The 20,449-nt window shown below is 40.8% G+C and overlaps 1 protein-coding gene across 6 annotated transcripts in view; it reads left to right on the top strand.

The window, feature by feature from the left end:
* The window catches only part of LOC122539986 (progranulin-like), a 106,459-nt gene that overhangs the window by 13,852 nt on the left and 72,158 nt on the right, over positions 1-20,449 (top strand). The window contains exons 1-2 of one of the 6 annotated variants that reach the window (XM_043675241.1): positions 2,942-3,064; positions 18,868-19,008. In XM_043675241.1, coding sequence (XP_043531176.1) covers positions 18,871-19,008 — 138 coding nt within the window. In that variant the 5' untranslated portion in view covers positions 2,942-3,064; positions 18,868-18,870. The other 5 variants (XM_043675239.1, XM_043675240.1, XM_043675244.1 and 2 more) reach the window with 5 other exon arrangements.

Raw genomic sequence — 20,449 nt, 5'->3', positions numbered from 1 at the left:
TGTATCTCCTTCGAGCCTCACACTTGCCTCACTGCTGTTGAGGATTCTACCACCCCCCCCCCCCGAATCTGGTTTAACCCCTCCCTTACAGCACTAGCAAACCAGCTGCCAAGATATTGGTCCCCCTCCAATTCAGGTGCAACCTGTCCCTCTTGAACAGGCCACCTGTACCCCAGAAAAGATCCCAATGATCTAAGAATCTGAATCCCTGTCCCAAAGCCAAATTCTTTAGCCACGCATTCATCTGTCATATCCTCCTGTTTTTACTCTCACTAGCATGTGGGAGTAATCCATAGATTATCACCAACGAGGTCATGATTTTAAACCTTTCTCCGAGCTCCCTCTAATCACTCCGCAGGACCTCATCCCTATTTGTACTTATGTCATTTGTATCACCGTGCACAATGACTTCTGGCTATCATCCTCCTCCTTGAGAACATTCTGCAGACATTCTGAGACCTCTTGGTACCTGGGAGGCAACACACCATCCTGGATAAAATATATTTCTTCTTTGTGTTTACCATGGAGAAAGGCATGAAAACTTGGGAACTTGGAGAAGTTAGTGGTGATATCTTGGGGACAAACCATATCGCAATAGGCAAGGTATTGGATGAATTAGAATGTATGAAGATGGATACATCTCCTCATCTTGACCAGATATATCCACGGACACTGCAAGAGGCTAGAGAAGAAATTGTTGGGGCCCTGGCTGATATTTTTGCATCATTGTTAGCCATGGTGAGACTGGAAGGTAATGACTGTTGTGCCATTATTCAAGGACTGCAAAGAAAACCCTGGGAACTATAGATCAGTAAACCTAACATCTGTGGTGGGTAACTTATTGAAAAGATTGAGAATTTTTTCAACGTTGAATTTGGGAAGACAGGTTTGATTAGGAGTTGTCAGCTTGGTTTTGTGAGTAGGAGATCATGCTTCATAAATTTGTTAGAGTTCTTTGATTAAGTGACTAGGAAGGTTGACGAGGATAAGACTGTAGTAGATGCAGTCTATATGGATTTCAGTAAGGCCTTTGATAAGATTCCAGGTGGTAGGTTCTGGAAGGATAGATTGTATGAAATCCAGGAGGATCTGGCAACTTGGATACAAAGTTGGCTTGATGATAGGAAGCAGAGGACAATAGTGGAAGGATGCTTGGCAGACTGGAAGCCTGTGACGAGTGGACTGCATTAGGAATCCATGTTGGACCCATTACTGTTTGTTATCTATATCAATGATTTGGACGAGAATGTACAAGGCTTGGTTACTAAGTTTGCTGATGACACTAAAATAGGCGGTATTGTGGATAGTGAGGAAGGTTATCAGAAATTGTAGCAGGACCTTGATCAACGCAGTAAGTGGGCTGAGAAATGGCAAATGGAGTTTAATATTGATAAATGTGAGGTCTTGCATTTTGAAAAATCAAATCAAAATAGGAGTGTCATGGTGAATGGGAGGGCCTGAAGGAGTACAGTGGAGCAGAGAGATCTTGGAGTTCAGGTTCACAGTTCTCTGAAAGTGGAGTCACAGGTTGACAGGACATTGAAGAAGGCTTTTGGCGCACTGGCTTTCATCAGTATTGAGTGTAGAAGTTGGGAAGTTATGTTGTAGTTATAAGGATGTTGGTGAGGTTGCACTTGGAGTGTTGTGTTCAGTTTTGGTCACCTTGATTTAGGAAGGATGTTATTAAACTGGAAAGAGTGCAGAAGAAATTGACAAGGATGTTGCCTGGACTCAATGGTCTGAATTATAGGAAGAGGCTGGACAAGCTAGGACTTTTTTCTTTAAAGTGTAGGAGACTGTGGAGTGGGGGTGGATCTTATAGGGGTGTATAAGGTCATGAGAGGCATAGATAGGGAGAATGCAAGCAGTCTTTTTCCCAAAATTGGGGAATCGAGGACTAGAGCATCAGTTTAAGGTTAGAGGGGAAAGAATAAAAGGGAACCTGAGGGGCAACCTTTTTACACAGAGGGTGGTATATGTTTGGAATGAACTGCCAGTGGAAGTGGTTTAGGCAGGTATATTAACTTTCAAGAGGCATTTGGACAAATTTATGGGTAGGAAAGGTTTAGAAGGATATGGGCCAAATGCAGGGAAATGGGGTTAGTGTGGACAGACATTTAGGTTGTCATGGACCAGTTTAGCCCAAAGGTCCTTTCCCCATGTTGTAGGCCTCTATAACTCTTTGATATTCGGTGCTCTCTTAAGACCTACTGCCTGCCTAATTTTTCAGTTTAGGTCTTGGCACTTTTTTGCTATTGCGGCATTCTCATTTTCTGAGATTACTCGAGCATGTAGTGTACTGATTAAGTAAAATAAAATAATGGTTTCTATAAATGTTTGTAGAGATGTCTGTATGAAGGTAGATTGTGCCTTTGTAGAGAGCCGTCCCCTAGTTATCGAATTTTTTGTGTCTGAGCTAAAGACACGAAAATTTAACTGGGAGTCTGCAGATATGCGAGCAATTCAGGGGTTAAATTTCCAGCAGTACTGTACACAAGAGCTTATGTTTGAAATTATTTGCTGAAACAGCAGAATGTTTTGTCTCTGTTTGCCTTGTTGCATCTTCTAACTGTGTAGGTCAGTTCACGTACAGGTTTGAAATTATGGGGATTGATAAATTTTAGATTAAGTAGAAGTTTCAAAAAAGACTTAAATTGCCCTCATGCAGGTCCTCCTTACTGGAAGTTATATCCAGTTTATTTTAAGATGTCGGTTGGGCATTCTGCAATTGCTGTTGTCTGTGTACATGAAGAAATTCAATGCAAGTTGAATTGGATTTTACTTCAAATATACACCACTTTCAAACTGTTACTGCATGTTTATTTTGTTGGATAAAAATTCATATTGACAAACAGGTTGAATTTTTGGTTGATGGAACGACAAACTCAGCAGTAGCTTGACAAAGGTTCAAAGTGCCACTATTGTTCGTTCTTGCAATGCAGTACTCATTTCCTCATAGTCACATGGTAAGTCCTGATTCAACAAGAGGCAGCCGTCGGAGCAGCAGCCCAGTTCCTCACGGTTGTCTGGGATCAATTTCCCAGAGTGAAAGCTGAAGTGTCAGGTATTTCCAATTTTACATCTTTTCTAATTGAACTAACCAGCAGTTGAATCTTTTGAGTAGGCTGAGATTGTTGTACTTATTTCCAACAAACCAGAATAGTAATTCTTCTGTTCACCAGTTAGATCGCCCTGTTAACTTGAGATTCTCTTGCTGAATAGTGTTTGAACTGTGGGTCGTGACGACTATGGATTTCTGAGGGATTAACCTGTTAACCTTTGCTGTACAGTGATTACACCTTGGGACTAACATTAGTTGCGTTTTTTTAAAATACATGTTCTTAGTTTTAAAACTATCAGATGTAAATCACATTAAAAATGCATGATAGTAAAGTTCTTTACCAAATACAAAGACAGCAAAGCCATGCAAATATTCCACCCCAAGTTAAGTGTACTCTGTAAGAGCTCATTACTTTTGCTTTCAAAAAAGCTGCTTCATTTACAAAACATACAGCTGCCTCACCGTCATAGACATGTACTGACGTCACATGGATTTGGGAGCAGAAAGGAAGTAAAATACAGGGAGAAATGACCCAAGTACAGCAGATTGTGACAGGTTTGTGCTACAATTTGCAAAAGAGCTTGATGCATTAAAGGCTGCCAGAAGTTCATTCCTGATTAAGGGCTTTTGCTTGAAACGTCGATTTTCCTGCTTCTTGAATACTGCCTGACCTGCTGTGCTTTTCCAGCACCACTCTAATCCAGACTCGGGTTTCCAGCATCTGCAGTCCTCGTTTTTATCCTGTCAGAAGTTCATACCTTGCATGTGTTTGTGGCTTTGTATTGCCTCTTGTATACAAGTTTGTGTATTATTGCAGGTGCCCATTGTTTGGGCAGTATTTTTTAATAGCAGCTTCACTTTATTTAGTAAGCATTTAACTGCAAAGAAATTGTGAAGTAATCAGCGCTTGTTTGCCTCCCTGAATGGCCTATGGTTTTTTGAGATTGTTTTCACTTGAAACAGACTTTGCAGCAATGCACTTCAGTTTTCAAATGTTACAGCTATACTGTGTTCTAGCATATCTCAAAGTTAAAACGTCTGTAGAGCAAGCTAATTCAATCGCTAGTTTTGTGTTCTCTTTTGAGACTCGTCAAAGAGTCATAAATTTGTACAGCATGAAAACAGACTGTTCAGTCTAACTCATCTGTGCTGACCAGTCATCCCAATCTGATCTAGTCCCATTTGCCCTCATTTGGTCTGTATCCTTCTAAACCCATCATATTCATATACCTGTCCCGATGCCTCTTCAATTGTGTGAGCTTTTATGACTTCCTGTTTGCTCCATACATGCACCATCCTCTGCATTAAAAAGTTACTTCTTAGGCCTTAAACCTATGTTCTCTAGTTTGGGACTCCCAAACCTTGGGGGGGGAAAAAGACCTCAGCTATTCAGCCAATCCATCTCCCTCATGACTCTATAAACCTCTGTAAGGTCACCCGTCAGCTTCTGACATTCTGGGGTAAAAGGCCTCAGCCCATTCAACTTCTCCCTATAGCTCAAATCCTCCTGTCCTGGCAACATTCCTGTAAATCTTTTCTGCACCCTCTCAACCTTAACAGCATCCTTCCTAAAGCAGGGCAACCAGAATTGTATGCAGTAATCTGAAAGTGGCTTACCAATGTCCTGGACAGCTGCAACATGATGTTCCAAATCCTATACTCAATGCACTGACCGATGGAGTCAAGTGTGCTAAATGCCTTCTTCACCACCCTGTCTACCTATGACTCCATTTTGAAGGAGCTACTCTGTATGCGCCTACAGTGCTAAATCTTTGTTCAGCAACGCTCCGAGGGCCCTACCATTAACTTATAAGTCCTGCCCTTGTTTGCCTTACCAAAATGCAATTCCTCATGTTTACTTAAACTCCATCTACTACACCACCTATTTTGGTGTCATTCTGCAAACTTACTGACCATTCACATATAAATAACAAAAGGTGGTTGACCCTGCATCGATCCTTGTGACATATCTTTGGTCACAGGCTTCCAGTCGGGAAAGCAACCCTCTATCACCAACCTCTGTCTCCTATGTTCAAGCCAACTTTGTATCCAAATGGCTAGCACTCCATGGATCCCATGTGATCTAATCTGCGAACTGATAACTTTTAAGAGCAATATCATAGTTTAACATTGATGACTAAGACTCTGTGACACTTAAATATTCTAATTTCTGGAAAACAAGTTGGATACAGTTAGAATAAGATCCGATGCAGTCTTAAGAGAAGTATTGTTATTTGTCAAGTGGATGGCATCTGTAGTGGAACTGGATTAAAACTGTTGATTAAAGGACTATCATTTATTTAGCACAGTTCAAAGCCTTGAATGTTTCATAAAGCTTTATGACCAGTTAAGTAACTACAAAATGCGATAAGTGTAAGTAAGCAGCAAATTTATGAACAGTAGTGAAGTAAATTGCAACTGCCAATCGTATAGTCCTTTTGAAGTAAAAGGGCCTGATGCTTTGTGAGCATTATTGAACTAAATTTAACATCAAGCATCATGGAGATATTAAGTAAGGTGTTCAAAGTTCAACAAGGAGATAAATTGTAAAATGGAGAGAAGTAGGGAGACCGGATAAGGAAATGAATAACTGAGATTAGGCTTGGGCAGCTGAAGTGGAATGATGGAAATTAGCGATTATATGAGAGGCTGAAATTGGAGGATTGTACATATCTTGGAATGCTGGAGAGGGTTGAGACCATGGAATGATTTAAAAGAGAGTTTTAGATTTGAGGGCTGTCAGGACTGAGCAAATCAGGGAGTCGTTCATAACCACATGTGGAATGTTAAGAGGTAGATGAGGTTTTGGTTTACTATCATATCCAAAAAATAAATGCCGCACTTCCTTAGTCCTGCATTACAGTAGGACTGTAACCCACCCTCTGCCAATTTTGAATTGAGACTGATTTCACTGAACTTACTGCTGACATCTTTACTTGAACTGCATCCTGACTGGCAGCTGTTGGGTTTATCTTAGATGCTCACAATATATGTGGATTTCAGACAGATGTTTTCATATTTTTTAAAAATAGCATAGACTTTAATTTGTGGCAGATGAATGGTTAAGTGTTCATTATGGTTTATAAATGTATTTCCATTAGAACAGACAGTCTGCAACTTTTCCTAATGGGTTTATCATAAATGTACAGAAACTTCACACTGATTCATGTTATTATTTTAAAATTTTAACTCATGAGTATTTCAGCAATGCTACATTGTAAGCAAAGTGTGGAGGCTTGAAGTTACTGACATATTTCACTTGAATAATGGTGAGCACTGACTGTTCATTCTATAGCAAAATTTGGCCAATTGTCTTCAAATAGTCTATTTTACTCAGATGAAAACCAAGAGGGTATGTTGCTGCAAAGTGTTGAAAATATTGTTAGTTTTTAAGACCACGACTCCCATGAGTATTCAGCAATGTTCAAGGGCTTTGGAGATAATATAATAGCTTGCACATTTAGATAGTGATAAGGTCTGAGAATGAAGTGCAGTGACTGACAATCCAGGGGGGTCAAGAAAATTTCAATTAATGGGAATCAGGTAAAAGAAACAGGAGGTGGACCTCAAGAGCTTTGAGAGAAGTCTTGAAAGGACAAAACAAGAAATGCTGAGGGGAGCAGATGAGATGGGATTGAGGAAAACTTTTTTAGTGGAGAATGAAGGTGGAGGTGAGTGAATGACTGAGAAAATTTCTGGCTTCATTAGTATCACGTGGAATTGAAGACCAAGGCAAAATAATCGCTCGTTTCCATGTCCCTTCAGCATAAACTTTTTTTTCTTTCTCCTTTGGACTTGCCCCTCTGATATTTATTTGAACCACTATGGTGATAAGTTCCATTTGTTACCTTTTTTTAGGCAAATAAGTTTGTCCTGAATTCACTTTTTCTATTTAAGGACACTTTTAAGGAGGTGGGGAAATTAGGGAGCTGTAAAACTGGAAGATGAAGTCAATGCAGAGTAATAGTGGGGGTGGGGAGAGATTGATTACAATGTTATAAAATGATGATTATCTAATATATCATTGAATCCAGGGGGAGCTGGCAAATTGGATACAAAATTGGCTTGATGGTAGTAAGCCAAGGTTAACAGTGGAAGGATGCTTGCCGCACCGGAGGCCTGTGTCCAGTCGATTGCCTCAGGGATTGGTGCTGGGCCTATTACTGTTTGTCACCTGCTTCGATGAATTGGATGAGAATACACAAGGCATGATTAGTAAGTTTGTAGATGACACTTAAATAGGCGGTATCGTGGACAGTGAAGAAGGTTATCAGAAATTGCAGCAGGGCCTTAATCAACGGGCGAAATAGGCTGAGAAATGGCAAATGGGACGTTAATATAGATAAGTGTGAAGTCTAGCATTTTGGAAAGTCAAATCAAGGTAGAAGTTTCATGGTGAATGGTAGGTCTTAAGGAGTATAGTGGAACAGACGGACCTTGGCGTTCAGGTGCACAGTTCTCTGAAAGTGGAGTCACTGGTAGACAGGGCATAGTGGCCTTCATCAGTCAGGGCATTGAGTATAGAAGTGGGAAGTTATGTTGCACTTGTAAGGACATTGGTGAGACCGCACTTGGAGTATTGTGTTCAGTTTTGGTCACCTTGATATAGGAAGGATATTATTAAACTGGAAAGAGTGCAGAAGAAATTTACAAGGATGTTGTGTGTGGATTCAGTGTTCTGAGCTATCAGGAGAGGTTTTTCTTTTAAGCGAGGGAGACTGAGGGGGGCGTTTGTACAGGAGTATAAGGTCATGAAAGGCATGGAAGCCAACCCATTTTCACCTACAATTGTCCTTGAGTGGTGAGTCCACAGATACGACTCAAGATAATAAGGTCTCTATGATTTAGGGTTTGCGATTTTTGAGAAGATTTGTAGCTCAGGTTGAGGTTCTGGTTGTAAGTTTGCTCGCTGAGCTGGAATGTTTGTTTTCAGACGTTTTGTCACCATACTAGGTAACATCATCAGTTAGCCTTTGGTGAAGCGCTGGTGTTATGTCCTGCTTGCTATTTATGTGTCTTGGTTTCTTAAGGTGGGTGATATCATTTCCAGTTCTTTTTCTCAGAGGATGGTAGATGGGGTCCAAATGGATGTGTTTATTGATGGAGTTCCAGTTGGAGTGCCAGGCCTGTAGGAATTCCCGTGCGTGTCTCTGTTTAGCTTGTTGTAAGATGGATGTGTTGTCCCAGTCAAAGCGCTGTCCTTCTTCATCTGTATGTAAGTATACTAGTGATAACCCATCGGAAAATCTTGCTTTTGTTGAAAGTGTAATTGTCTCTCTCTAACATATTCTATTTCAAAATTGAAATTTGGCTTAGAAACATAGCTCACTTATCAGCCATAAGAGTTCTTCATGTTTGTATGACTGATGCTTGCTAACAGTGGACCGTATTGACTATTGTTAAGTGATTATTTACAGTATATATAATGAATTGGATGAGGAAAGTGAATATATTATAGCCAAGTTTACAGATAATGCAAAAACAGATAAGAAGACAAATGGTGAGGATGACACAAACTACAGTGGGATATAGACAGGTTAAGTGATTGGGCAAAAACTTGGCCGGTGGAAATTAAGGTGGGAAAACATGAGTTTATCTACTGTGGCAGGAAGAATAGAGGAGCTGAATATTACTTGAATAGCGAGAGCCTGCAGAAAGCTATGGAATGGGTTATGGGAGTTCTTGTACATAAATCATGAAAAGCTAGTATACAGGTTTAGATAATAGAATCAGAGAATACTTACAGTACGAAAAGAGGTCATTTGTCCCATTGCATCTGCTCTGCTCCATTCTGCTGAAGAGCATCCCATCCCTGCCCAGTACCCTACTCCCTATCCATCCCTGTAATCCCGCATTTACCGTGGCTAATCCAGCTAACCGCATCTCCAGATACTATTCAATTTGACATGACCGGTCAATCTAATCTACACGTCTTTGGACTGTTGAATGAGACTGGACCAGACCTTGGGGGTGGTGGGTGCACATGGTATTCAATGTAAGAATATTTGATACTGTAGGTCCTGTTATGTTGTTTCAGTTGGGGAAGAGTCTAGGAAGGGAATTGGTAAGGGAATCAAAGGTTGTGGGGAAAAGCAGGAAAATGGAGTTAAGGATTATTAGATGAATCATGATCTCTTTGTATGGTGAAGCAGACTTGATGGATCAAATGGCCTACAACTTCTCTAACATCATATGGGCAAGAGTTGGTAATCCTTTCTATGGTTGATAACATAAATTGCTTCCTATAAATTCATTTTTTAAAGTACAAATTATAACTTCACAACGAAGTATTAAATTGTGGTGTCTTCAATATTTAGCACAATTCATTGCACAGATTACTGTCATGTGTGCAGAACTTCACTGCTTAATAGCCAAACAACATTTATCACTCAAATAGAAGATTTTTATAAGTATGTAAGTTAGCTCGCTGAGCTGGAATGTTTGTTTTCAGACGTTTCGTCACCATGACTAGGTAACATCATCAGTGAGAGTCTCCGGTGAAGCGCTGGTAGCATGTCCCGTCTCTCTCTTTCTAGGTCTTGGTTTCTTAAGGTGGGTGAAGACATTTACGGTTCTTTTTTCAAGGGAAGGTAGATAGGATCTAAATCTATGTTTATTGATGGAGTTCTGGTGCGCATGCCATGCCTCTAAGCATTCTCATGCATGTCTTTGTTTCGCCTGTCCTAGGATGTATGTGGTGTCCTCCTTTGTCTGTAGTGTGTGGAAACTAGTGATTGTTTTTGCAGTTTGCTGTGTGCAGATTAACTGTCGTATTTTTGTACTTTGCAACAGTAACAACACTTGAGAAGTACTTCGCTGGTATGCTCAATCACTTTACTCTCAAGCTTTTTGTTTTGTGAATAGAATGTCTACCATGGCAGCAATCTCTCTGTTCCTGATGTTGAATATACGTTAGTATAGATGAGATCTCCCTCTCTTATATACACGTACATTTACTCTGACTCACATGCTCACTCACTCGTGTTCTCTCTCATGTCTCCAGCTCACCCCTGCAGTCTGGATTGTCACAGTATGGCAAGGCAAGATTAGCTGCTTTCCCTTGGGGCTTCATATAGAATGCTGTGTGGCAGAAAGCAAATTTTTCAAGAAGTGTGGTTTCTGAGAAGCATACAGTCACTTTCATTTGGTTTTCTGAAAGCCCAAGCTCTAAATTCGGTTAGTGTATGCAATGGAGCTTGCATATGCAAGAACATTACTGTGCAATATTTAGTAAGGTACTTTATTTAAAAACTTAATTTCTCGTCACATTGGGCTGTTCCTCCTTAATGCTGGAGACACTGGTTCTCAGATATCGACACATGTAAGTACACAGAGCAGCTGGATGAATGGCAAGTGGACCTTGTGTTGGCAAAGGAGGAATTATAGAATAATTTCACCAGAATGATGCTTGAACTTTGGAAGTTAATTTACGAGGAGAGATTACAAATCGAGATTGTTTGTCCCGGTATTCAGTAAGTTGAGGGTTGATTTGAATGATGTTTTAAAAATATTAACAAAACCTGTTCAGTTGGGAAGAGAGAAAATTATTTCTCCTCATGCATGAGCCTAGCACTAGGAGATAGTCTGAGTTAAAATCAAAGCTTTTTAGGGATGAATTTAGGTAACACTTCAATTACTGGAGTTTTGCAAACTCTGCTGTGGCAGTTGCTTCTATGTCAACGATTAAAAATCTGTTAATCTCATTTAAAATTGTTAACCAAAAATATTAAAGGATGTGAACTTAATTCACGATCAGCCATGATCTCATTGAAATGTGGAGTGGGCTTGGTTTTAAAAAGCTTCTACATTTCTGTGTGTTAACAATAATGCTTGCTTATTTAAAACAACCTAACAATGCATTCAGAATTGTTTGAAATGTTACCTTTCATTTTAATAAACATTTCGTAGTGGATTACTGTTTTCTTTGCCACTGGGTTCTCAGAACTAAACACTGATTTTTGCCTGAGGCTATGTAGTTTTTAACCGGTCTGTGTACCACGTAATGTGTCCTGAACTCTGTCTATGTATGTGTTTGTGCATTTGTACATGCGCAGTTCATATGAATATGAACTGTCATGAATATTCTCACATTATCAAATTAACACTTTCATACTTTTGGAATGGATAGAATAATTGACCGCTGCTTGAATTTAGGGTGGTAAGTAATTATGGTTGACTTCAATAATTTGTTTGAGATTGCCCCATTAATTCTTAAGGCAGGGACAAAGAATTTGTATGTAACCCAAGAGAAGTATGCTCAGGACCAAACACTGTCCACTTGAGGGGACACAGACCCTAGTGAATTCCATGCAGTAAGTCATTCAGTATCCATATTGACATTTTCTTTTTCCACAGATGCTGCCACAACTGCTAAGTTTCTATTGCTTTCGTTCAATATCCAGCTGAATTGATTTGAATTGAATTTATTGTCGTGTGTACCAAGGCACAGTGAAAAGCTTTGTCTTGCAAGCAATATAGGCAGATCAGAGTTAAGTAGCATAGATAGGTAAATAATAGGTAAACAGCAGCAAAACCAAAAAAACAGATACAGGCGAATGTTAAGAGTTTGAGAGTCTATTCAGTATTCTAACAGTAAGGTAGAAACTTTTTCAAAACCGGCTGTGTGTGTGTGTGTTCAGGCTTCTGTACCTTCTCCCCAATGGTACAGGTTGTAGAAAAGCATTGTCAGGGTAGGATGGATCTTTGAGAATGCTGGTGGCCTTTCCTTGACAGCGGGCCTGATAGATGGATTCCATAGCTGGGAGGTTGGCCTTGGTGATTGTCAGGGCTGAGTTCACCACTCTCTGTAACTGTCTTCGATCTTGAATGGTACAGTTGCCATACCAGATAGTGATACATTCAGACAGAATGCTCTTGATGGCGCACCTATAAAAGTTGGCAAGGGTATTTGCCATCATGCCAAATTTCCTCAGTTGCCTGAGAAAGAAGAGATGTTGTTGGGCCTTTGTAACCTGTACGTCCACATGAAGAGTCCAAGAAAGCTTGTTGTGGATGACCACTCCCAGGAGCTTGACACTCTACACTCATTCCACCTCTGTGCTGTGAATATGTAGGGGGGCAGGAGTAACATCCCGCCGAAAGTCAATAATGAGTTCCTTAGTTTTGCTGGCATTGAGAGCTAGGTTGTTCTCAGTGCACCATTTTTCCAGGTCTTCCACCTCCTGACTGTAGTCTATTTCGTTGCCATCTGAGATTCGACCGACCATGGTTGGGTCATCAGTGAACTTGTAAATGGCATTAGTCTAGTATTTGGTGATGCAGTCGTGGTTATACAGTGAGTACAGTACGCACCCCTGGGGGGCTGCAATGTTGAGTGTTAGTGAGGATGCAATATTGTACCCAATCTTCACTGATTGTGGCCTGTAGGTCAGGAAACTGAGGATCCAGTTGCAGAAAATGGGGTTTAGTCCGAGATCACTAAGCTTAGTAATCAGTCTCGAGGGGATGATAGTATTGAAGGCTGAACTGTAGTCAATGAATAGAATTCTTACGTAGCTGTTCTTGGTGTCAAGATGTTCTAGGGAGGAGTGAAGGGCAAGTGGTATGGCATCTGACGTGGATCTGTTGGTCTGATAGGCAAATTGGAGTGGATCAAGAGTAGCGGGGAGGCTGAAGTTGATTGATGCCATGACCAGCCTTCCAAAGCACTTCATGACCACTGAAGTTAGGGCCACTAGGTGGTAGTCATTGAGACATGCTGTATGAGCCTCCTTAGGCACAGGGATGACGTTGGCCCTCTTGAAACAGACAGGGACAGTGGCCTGCTGCAGGGAGCGGTTGAAGATGTCCGAGAACACCTCTGCCAGTTGATCTGTGCATGCTCTCAGTGCATGGCCTGGTACTTCGTCTGGTCCCATCGCTTTCCCTGGGTTCACACAAAGGAAAACTGATCTGACCTCTAATGCAGTGACTGTTGGGATAGGTTTGTCAGGACTTGTCAGAATAGGTGTTACCTCTCCGCTGAAGTTCTGCTCAAAGTAAGCATAGAAGGTGTTGAGACGATCTGGCAGGGATGTGTATCTGCTATCTGACACTGTCTCTTTTTAGAACCTGTGATGTCATTCAGTCCTTGCCATAGTCGCCGCGTGTCTGTCTGGGTCTCTGGTTTGGATCAGTATTGGCCCTTGGCTGTCTTAATGACTCTGTGAAGGTGATTCTTGGATTCCTTAGAGTTGAGTGGGTCGCTTGATCTGAAGGCCTCACGCCTAGTTGTACAAGGCAGCTGAAGAAATGTGCAAAATAGATCTGGTTTACAAAGCTAAGGCAGTACTCAAGACCGGTATAGATTAAAAATACTGAGCCTGTAATAGAGGGCAGATTATTTTCAAAACCAATCTTGCAACAGAATATTGACTTTTGAAAATGGATTGGATTTCAGTGGTGGCGATAGCATTGTGTGCTGTGTTGACCCCGGATTGTGACAAGAATGACACAATTGATATTTTTGTAGAAAACAGAGCTAGACTCTACTGAAAACGTAAAGAATTGCTCAACTCCAATTGCAATTAGCTGGTAGCAGGCTGCAGTGTTGTTGGCAACCTTGCACATTGTTTTCAGGCAAACACAGCCTTCACAGCAACTTGTACGTGAATGATACAGGCAATATTATCAATTTTAACCAATCCTTATTTTGTAACTTTTTTTTTAAAAAAATTGAGTGGAAGCAAATGAAGAAAACATACAGGAGATTTAGAAGAATTTTTTTTAAAGAAACTATGGATTTGCTTGTGTGTCACTTGACCTGCATCATGCCTGTTTAAAGATGAAGGAAAACAAGTTGCCTGATGTTAGATATTGGGATGCAGCATCTGCGGTGCCTCAATACATTGAAGCTTATTATTAAGTACTAAAATCCAGAAATACTGTTTGTTAACTACATCTTCAGGACTCTCAAAGCTCAAGGTCATGGTTTTGAAATGAATATATAGATTGGTCATATTCCAAAATTTGACAGTATCCTCACAGACCTAAAAGGTGTACTAGTGTACTGTACTAAGACACCTGTACATTTCATGGGCATGCTGACCCAAAAGTAGGATTAAATGCCAAGATTAAAGACTTGAATGACAGTTCTGTGTTTTTGTGGAACCAGTAGAGAAGAATTTGTGTTCTGTTGTAAACAGCAGATTATTATTGGAATTTGATCCAGAATTCCAGGAGCTTAAACCAAGTGGTCTTTCTGTGAACGAAAATTAGCATCTCTACTGTGGCCATCCTAAAGCAGTTTTACAGTCAATAAAATTCTTTTGGAGTGAAGTCACTGTTGTAGCTGTGAAGTTGTTTAATATGGAGAAGACAATGCTCAGTCACAGGGTTAACCCACGTGGACCGATTTGGTCTGGAGAAAGCATAAATTCATTTGCAGACCATTGTTCAATATATTTTGTAACTTATGTAACACAGATGTTGGGCCAAATAGTTTGTAAATCAAATTGCCTGTTACTAACCTGTAGGATTTTGTTGAAAGTAATATTGCCATCTGATCTGTGCTTGGAGAGAAATCAATTTGCTTACTGGCTATTAAAATATACTTATCAAATGTTATATCAGGTACAGAAAGTGAAAGAACTGATTTCAGATTGCAAAAATATGATCTTGCCATGGAGGCTGTTGTCAAGCAGTGTTGTTTAAAAAGTCTGAAATCTAACCAATACCTTTCAACTAAATGGGGAGTTTCCAGTGCTGTTGGGCATGTGATTTACGTTCCTGTTTTCTGGTATTGCTTCCTGTTTTTGCACAGTGTTAAGATTGCAATCTTGCATAACACAATTTGACCTTTTGTTTTATCTGATATGGCTACTGTCACTCAGATTGAGTTTGGCAAACTCAAACCATCAGAGCTAGTGCAGAACCATGACAAATTACTTATTCCAAGAAGTGTGAAGTGATGTACTGTATTTGGAAGAAAAAAAATCAAAGACTCTGTAAACTAAGTTGTATAATTTTAAAGGTCGTGCAAGAATACTGAAACCTCAAGTTTACATAGACAAATATTTGAAGGTGGTAGAATAAGTTGATGTTGCTTATCGTAAGATGAAAACATTGGGCATATATGCCTTTATAAGTAAAGATATAGGGAACAGAAATAAGGAAGTATAGCTCAATATCTTAACCATTGGTTAGACCTCAGCTGGAATGCTTCTTGTTTTCTGCACTGTTTTAAGAAGGATGCTCAAACCATGCAGAGGAAGTAGAGTGTGATTTACATGAATAATATCATGGATATTTTGTGGAGAGAGGAGATAACTTGTTCTCAAAGCAAAATAAGTGAAGGGGAGTTTTTGAGATAAATGTTCAAAATTGAAGGATTTTGAATAAATGGGGAGATATAATTAGGTGACAAAGTTGTTAGTGACCACAGGAAATAAATTTAAGGTGGTCGAGAAATTTTGTTTTCCAGTGAATCTTGATGCAAAATGCACTTTCTGAAAGGGTGGTGGAAATAGTTTCAATATTAACCTTCAGGAGGGAACTACATATTAACTATGCAATAGAATAAAATTTAGTTCCCCATTTATGGGGGTGGGGGGCAGCAGGTGAATGGAACTAATCATATGACTCTTGCAAAAACTGCATACAAGCAAGAAAAGCTTAAAAGCTTCCATCTGTATAATTCTAATTCAAAACTGAGACCACCCTGATTTGTTTGACACAGTGACTCACTAACCATAGTGGGTGCACATTTTGAATTCTTTGTGTTGTGCAACTCCAGCTTCATGTACTTGCTGCTTTTTTTACCCTCCATTACCTCCCACTTTCAACTTATGAAAATGCAATTGATATCAGCATCCATTTCAAACATCTACGCATCTTAACTCTTCCTGGTGTATCTGAATTTCAAACTAAATGTGCATTTAGGTCTGTAAAGTTGTTGTCTATTTGCCAAATCTATCTAAATGATATAAAAGTACAATTGTAATACAATTTTATCAAAGCACAGTTCAGTCACTCAGGCAGATACTGCATTGATGACTAGTATTACAGTCGAACTTATCAGTGAATATGAATGCATGCAATCCAAACTCCCTTAGTGGTATAATATTATGCTACATGTCAAAATGCTTGTTCTCCATTAAGAACCTAAATATTATACAGCACATAACAACTTCTTTCTCTTGCATTAGCTTTTCACCAATTTTTCAATCCTCTTTCATTTTTCTAAGTTCTGGTAGATAGAATGCCTCACTTGACCCCCAAAATGAGCTTTCACTTTTTTTGATAAATTATATGTTTCCAAAGAAAAATGCTCCCTGCCATGTTTTTCAAAATAACATTCAGTTATGAGTCGTTGTTTGAACTGTTTGTCATTAAAGCACTTCTTCTGCCAAAGCGACCTTCAATGGCAGCAAATGTATTTCATCCCATAGTGTGAAACACTGCAAAGTACAATATGCATATGGCTGGTTCCTTTATAACACAACAAAATAAGTCATTTTATTTAAGGTGGTCTTCACTTTTTAAATGAGTGCTGTGATCACTAATCTCAGCACAGACTATTGGTTGAATATGGGATCTTCCTATCGTTATGACTCGCTGGATATTGAGCCCTGCTATTCCGGAATGGTCAAAAAAGTTAAAGATTTTATAATGTATGCAAAGTTCCCCAATTTACCTGGTTTTCTATTTACCTGGATTAATAGAAAGGATTTTCTAGATTTGGAGACTGAACAAAAGTCACTATTTATTACAAGCATTTAGCGATCTGCTCCCAGGAAGAGCAGTTCCTCTCCAGGACATTCCAGATTCAAGGACTACAGTTTCTTAGATTACTTAGTGTGGAAACAGGCCCTTTGGCCCAACAAGTCCACACCGACCCGCTAAAGCGCACCAAACAGACCCATTCCCCTACATTTGCCCTTGCACCTAACACTAAGGGCAATTTAGCTTGGCCAATTCACCTAACCTGCACATTTGGACGGCCCTTTGGCCCAACAAGTCCACACCGACCCGCTAAAGCGCACCCACCCAGACCCATTCCCCTACATTTGCCCTTGCACCTAACACTAAGGGCAATTTAGCTTGGCCAATTCACCTAACCTGCACATTTGGACTGACTACAGTTTCTCTTCCCACGTGATCTACAATGCCCTCCAGCGTATCTCCTCCACTTCCTGCACTTCTGCCCTTGACTTCAGTCCCTCAACTGCAACAAGGATAGGACTCCCTGGTTGTCACCTTTCACCCCACTAATCTCTAGACACAACGCATTATCCTCTGCCATTTCCGCCACCTGCAATCAGACCTCCCCACCCCTATCTGCATTACGTGGAGACCATTCCCTCCGCGACTCCCTTGTTAGGTCCACGTCCCCACCAACTCACCCTCCATTCCTGGAACCGTACCTTGCTGCTTCAAGAGGTGTAAAACCTGAGCTATACCTACCCCTTCACCTCCGACCAAGGCCCCAAGGGATCTTTCCACATCTGGCAGAGATTTTTGTGCACTACTGTGCCCATTGCTCTTGATGTGGTCTCCTCTACATTGAGGAGACAGGACGCCACCTCGCTGAGGGAACATCTCTGGGACACATGCACCAAACAACCCCATCATCCTGTGGCCGACTACTTCAACTCCCCCTCCCACTCCAGCAAGGATATGCAAGTCCTAGGCCGCCTCCACTGCCAAATCCAAGCTACCCGATGACTAGAGGAAGAACGTCTCATCTTCTGCCTTGGGAGCCACCAACTACATGGCATCAACTTCGACTTCACCAGTTTCCTTATCTCCCCTCCCCCACCTCATCCCAGATCCAACCCTCCAACTGGGCACGTCCTCTTGAACTGTCCTACCTGTCCATCTTCCTTCCCTATCACATTCACACCCCCACCTGCATCTACCTATCACCTTCCCAGCTACCTTCCCTCCCACCCTCTTATTTTTCTGTCTTATCTGTCAGACGCACCCCCCCCACCCACATTCCTCATGAAGGCCTTATGTCTGAAATATCGACTCTCCTGTTCCTTGCATAGTGCCTGACCTGCTCTGTTTTTCCAGCACCACACTTTTCAACTCTGATCTCTACCACCTACGGTTCTCACTTTCTCTCATTTAGATTCTGGTTACATGTAAACAGTTATAGGCCATCAGCTTATAATACTGCTATGTAAAACTTTTCTAAATTCCTTTAAAATACACAGTTAAATAAAGTAAATAGGTTATCAACAGAGACAAAAAACTGGAAAGTCAGTTTAATTATTTTTGTTCCCAGGTACTGTGGTTGAGATGAACTTTGATTCTTCCGCTGGCTGGCATATTGCTTTAATCGTCATTCTCTAGTTTCTTCCACTGGTTAGCAAGAGACGCAGGTGGCAGATATACTAATAAAATGACTAGACCTGAGAGGTTAAAAGTCTCTTTTCTCCCTCTGTCTCTCTTCCCCTCTCTCTCTTCGCTTGCATCTTGCCCCACTCATCTCTCTCTCTCTCTCCCATTCTCCCATCCCCCCATATCTCTCTCCCCCTGCTCCTGCCAATGCCCGCCCCACTCTCCCCCCGCACCCCAACTCTCTCCCTCCGCCCCCTTCGAATTGATGAGGTTTGCCTCTAAACCTCTCTGCCATCATTCAGTCTGTGAGCTGGGCATCAAGTGAGGATGCTTACTGAAATTAGACAAGGGCATTTTGTTGCAGGGTCTGGGTGCTGGTCACCGGGAAAGCTGTGTGTCTAATGCTGTCATCTTGTTTACACAGTCAGATAGAGGGACTGACTTTTGTTTATTCATATGCCTTTTGCCATTGCTTACGTACTATCTATTAAATTGATAAAGTTTTCTGTTTTTCGTTTCAGACCATGATCCAACAGTTTGTCCTCCTGTGTCTGGCCACTGGCCTGGCCTCCGCTGTCTGTCCAGATGGATCTACCTGCCCATACAGAACAACCTGTTGTAAGAAGCCAAATGGTGGTTATACCTGTTGCCCTCTCCCTCAGGTAGGTTGTGCCCAGTTACGCTTATTGGGTAGTAATCCTTTCATTTTTTTTCTTCTTGGAATTCGTCTGAAATACTCATGTTATGATTTGTTTTCTTTGATTTTGCACAGAACGTTTTCTGTCAATCTGAGTAGAAAGGAAACAATTTAGCACATGCTGGTGATCAAAGTGTGCTTCCTTTAAACCTGCGCTTCCTTCTGCTTCACAAACCATTAATTATTAATTCACATTGCAATTTGCTTGCGGTTCACTTTGTTTTTATTTTTGCTAATTTTGTGTAGCATTTTCAAAATCAATAAAAACATCCATATGCATTCTGTTGTCCACCAGTGTGTTTCAGATCAACAAATTCATCTAGTCCAGATAGATCAGATCTACCCTTCACAAATCAATACTCCAGTCAACTTCCATTTGTCCAACTGCTCAGCCACTTGCCCCTTTATGGGTTCCAGTGACTTAACACAGATGTTATTAAACTGGTGTGCTGTAATTGCTTAGGTTCTGCATCTTAAAAATTATAGTGATAATACAGTTTTCCAATCCAAAGGGTTATTCCAGAATCTAGGGAGTTTTGGAATGTAACTTGAGTATTTTTGAGAGAAAAAGATTGTTGTTCAGTGCAAGCAGAACAATTGACTCAGAGTCATACAGAATGGAAACAGACCTTTCAGTCCAATTTGTCCATGACGACCAAGTTTCTTAAAGCAAACTAGTCCCACTTGCCTGCATTTGGCCCATAACCCTCTAAACCTTTCCAATTCATGTGCCTATCCAAATGTCTTTTAAATGATGCAACTGCACCCGCATCTACCCCTTCCTCTGGCAGTTCATTCTAAATATGAACCATCCTCTCTGAAAATTGCCCCTCAGGTCCCATTTAAGTCTTTCTCCTCTCAGGTTAAAAATATGTCCCTAGTTTTGAATTCCCTACCTGAGGGAAAATACCTTTGCTATTCACTTTATGCCCCTCATTATTTTATAAATCTCCATAAGGCTACCCCTCAACGTCCTATGCTCCAGTGAAAAAAGTCCCAGCCTATCCAGCCCCTCCTTTATAATTCAAGCCCTCCAGTCTTGGCACCGTCCTGTTAAATCATTTCTGAACAGTCTCCAATTTAATAATATCCTTCCTATAGCAGTGTGACCAGAACTGTGCACAGTACTTCAAACGTGGTCTCACCAATGTCCTGTATAACCTCAAAATGATGGCCCAACTCCTATACTCAGTGGTATGAGCAATGAAGGCAACATGCTAAACACCGCCTTAACCCCTCTGGCTACCTCTGAAGCAACTTTAAAAGAATCATGTACCCGAACCCCTCAGTCTCTCTGGGCCCTACCATTAATTGTTTAAGTCCTGGCCATGATTGTTTTACCAAAATGCATAACTTGCATTCATCCAAATTAAATGCTATCTGCCACACCCCAGCCCATTGGCCCA

The sequence above is a fragment of the Chiloscyllium plagiosum genome, chromosome 33, assembly GCF_004010195.1.
Source record: "Chiloscyllium plagiosum isolate BGI_BamShark_2017 chromosome 33, ASM401019v2, whole genome shotgun sequence".
In the NCBI taxonomy this organism is placed as follows: domain Eukaryota; kingdom Metazoa; phylum Chordata; class Chondrichthyes; order Orectolobiformes; family Hemiscylliidae; genus Chiloscyllium; species Chiloscyllium plagiosum.
Note: the sequence above shows the minus strand (reverse complement) of the source record. Positions and strands in the feature narration are given on the sequence as shown.